Here is a 1,710-nt window from a genome sequence, read left to right as displayed (position 1 = left end):
TAATAATATTAATTAATAATATTAGTATATATAATAAAATAATAATTAATTAAATTATAAAATGCATAAAAGTTTTTGATTCTTGGTTTGAAATAAATTATGGGGAAAATATTTTTGAAAAAATGATACACTTTTTACAACCTAGAGAGCCAGATGTTATCTTTTAGAAGAAATTGAACACCTAGCTAGACACAATTATTGCTTTATTTATTTATTCCGAGTCTTTGCTCAGCGTTCGTATATACGTCATTTGCAGATTGATATAAATCTTTCTTTTGAAACTTTTAATCTTAGTTTCATAAACTCAGTATTGTTCGTGCACATCATGCGCTGAGTGGTGTACTATCGTATGGTCCATACGAGCTATAAAACTTTTATATTAAGGAAACATCTATGTCAGGTGACAGCTTTACGAGTTGAAAAAATATAAGTTTTAAACTTTTTTTCCAATTTTAGTATAAAATCTATTACAGCACTCCCAAATTTTGCGTCTATTTTAAACCTATAAAAGAATTTTTGATTTCGTTCAGTAAATTCGGAAATTTATATTGATCTATGAAATACCGACAATTTAATCACTTCAGTATCTCTTTAAATATTAAGGAAAATAATGACACTGTTCCCTGAGATTGATTTTGAAGAATAAAAACAGCAATTTTAGAAATCTATGTTTTATTAATCAAACCGTTATAGCATAAAGCATACAGATATAAATATAGCGTTTTTTCTTTCGCGTGGTCTCACGGACCAACCTTAGTACTTGAGGGTTAAATAAATTTCTGAAATATATTTTTATTTTTATATTATAATATTTTTGTATTTATAATCTTGTTTTTTAATATTTATTTTGTGTTTAATATCTTTTGTACAATATTTATTAATGTATTGTAAGGAGCGCTGTAAGTATACTGATAAATAATACATTCGAATTTACCACGAAACGATGACGTAACTTGTCAACAATTCTGATTGGTCGTTCGATTGTTACGTGATTATATTCTGCGCATAGGTATACCCTTGTCTTTATATCATGGGCTTAATAAATCTCGTCAGTGTCAGCAGTTTGAGCTTTAAGCAGTAATAGGGGAACATCAGACAGCACTTCAGGAATTGGCTGAAATGTACGACTACATTACTCCAAGCACTGTTCTAATTATTCTATATTATAATATAATTACAACTGCTTGATATAATCTAAAGAAAAAACATTTTGGATATTTTCAGTTTATAGAAGAAAGATTAAATATGCTTAATTCAGGACTAGGCTTCTCAGATGAATTCGAAATGGAAGCCTGCAGTTATTCGGCCAAATCAAGTAGTAAATTTATGCAGCAATATAGGGAATGGACTTACACTATGCGAAAAGAGAGCTCCGCATTTTTCCGTAGTGTAAAAGATAAGGCATGTTACATTAACATTTCAATTAAATTTGACAGTATTATAGAGTTTATCTTCAAAATATCTGCTATCTGCCTTTATTGTAAAAAAAAATAAAGTAATATTTTATTCTGCTTCAATTGCAGGCCAATCCAGCAGTAAAATATGCTGTTAGATCAGTAAGTAAATATAATTTATTACAAACATTGTTTGTATATAATCACGTATGATTTATCAGTTAACATTTTTGAACATTATATTTATAACTTTCTATATTATTTGATATCTATTAGAATATAATAAGAATTAATGGAAGAAATATGCTATAAAGGT

At 27.6% G+C, this 1,710-nt stretch overlaps 1 protein-coding gene across 1 annotated transcript in view; it reads left to right on the top strand.

The window, feature by feature from the left end:
• Positions 1-1,710, top strand: part of LOC108748793 (DENN domain-containing protein 1A) — an 80,380-nt gene that overhangs the window by 32,160 nt on the left and 46,510 nt on the right. The window contains 2 exon segments of the mRNA XM_018487153.1: positions 1,225-1,401; positions 1,524-1,614. Coding sequence (XP_018342655.1) covers positions 1,225-1,401; positions 1,524-1,614 — 268 coding nt within the window.

This window comes from Trachymyrmex septentrionalis, unplaced genomic scaffold (assembly GCF_001594115.1).
Source record: "Trachymyrmex septentrionalis isolate Tsep2-gDNA-1 unplaced genomic scaffold, Tsep1.0 scaffold241, whole genome shotgun sequence".
In the NCBI taxonomy this organism is placed as follows: Eukaryota; Metazoa; Arthropoda; class Insecta; order Hymenoptera; family Formicidae; genus Trachymyrmex; species Trachymyrmex septentrionalis.
The sequence above is the reverse complement of the archived record's forward strand: the minus strand, read 5'-3'. Positions and strand labels throughout refer to the sequence as shown.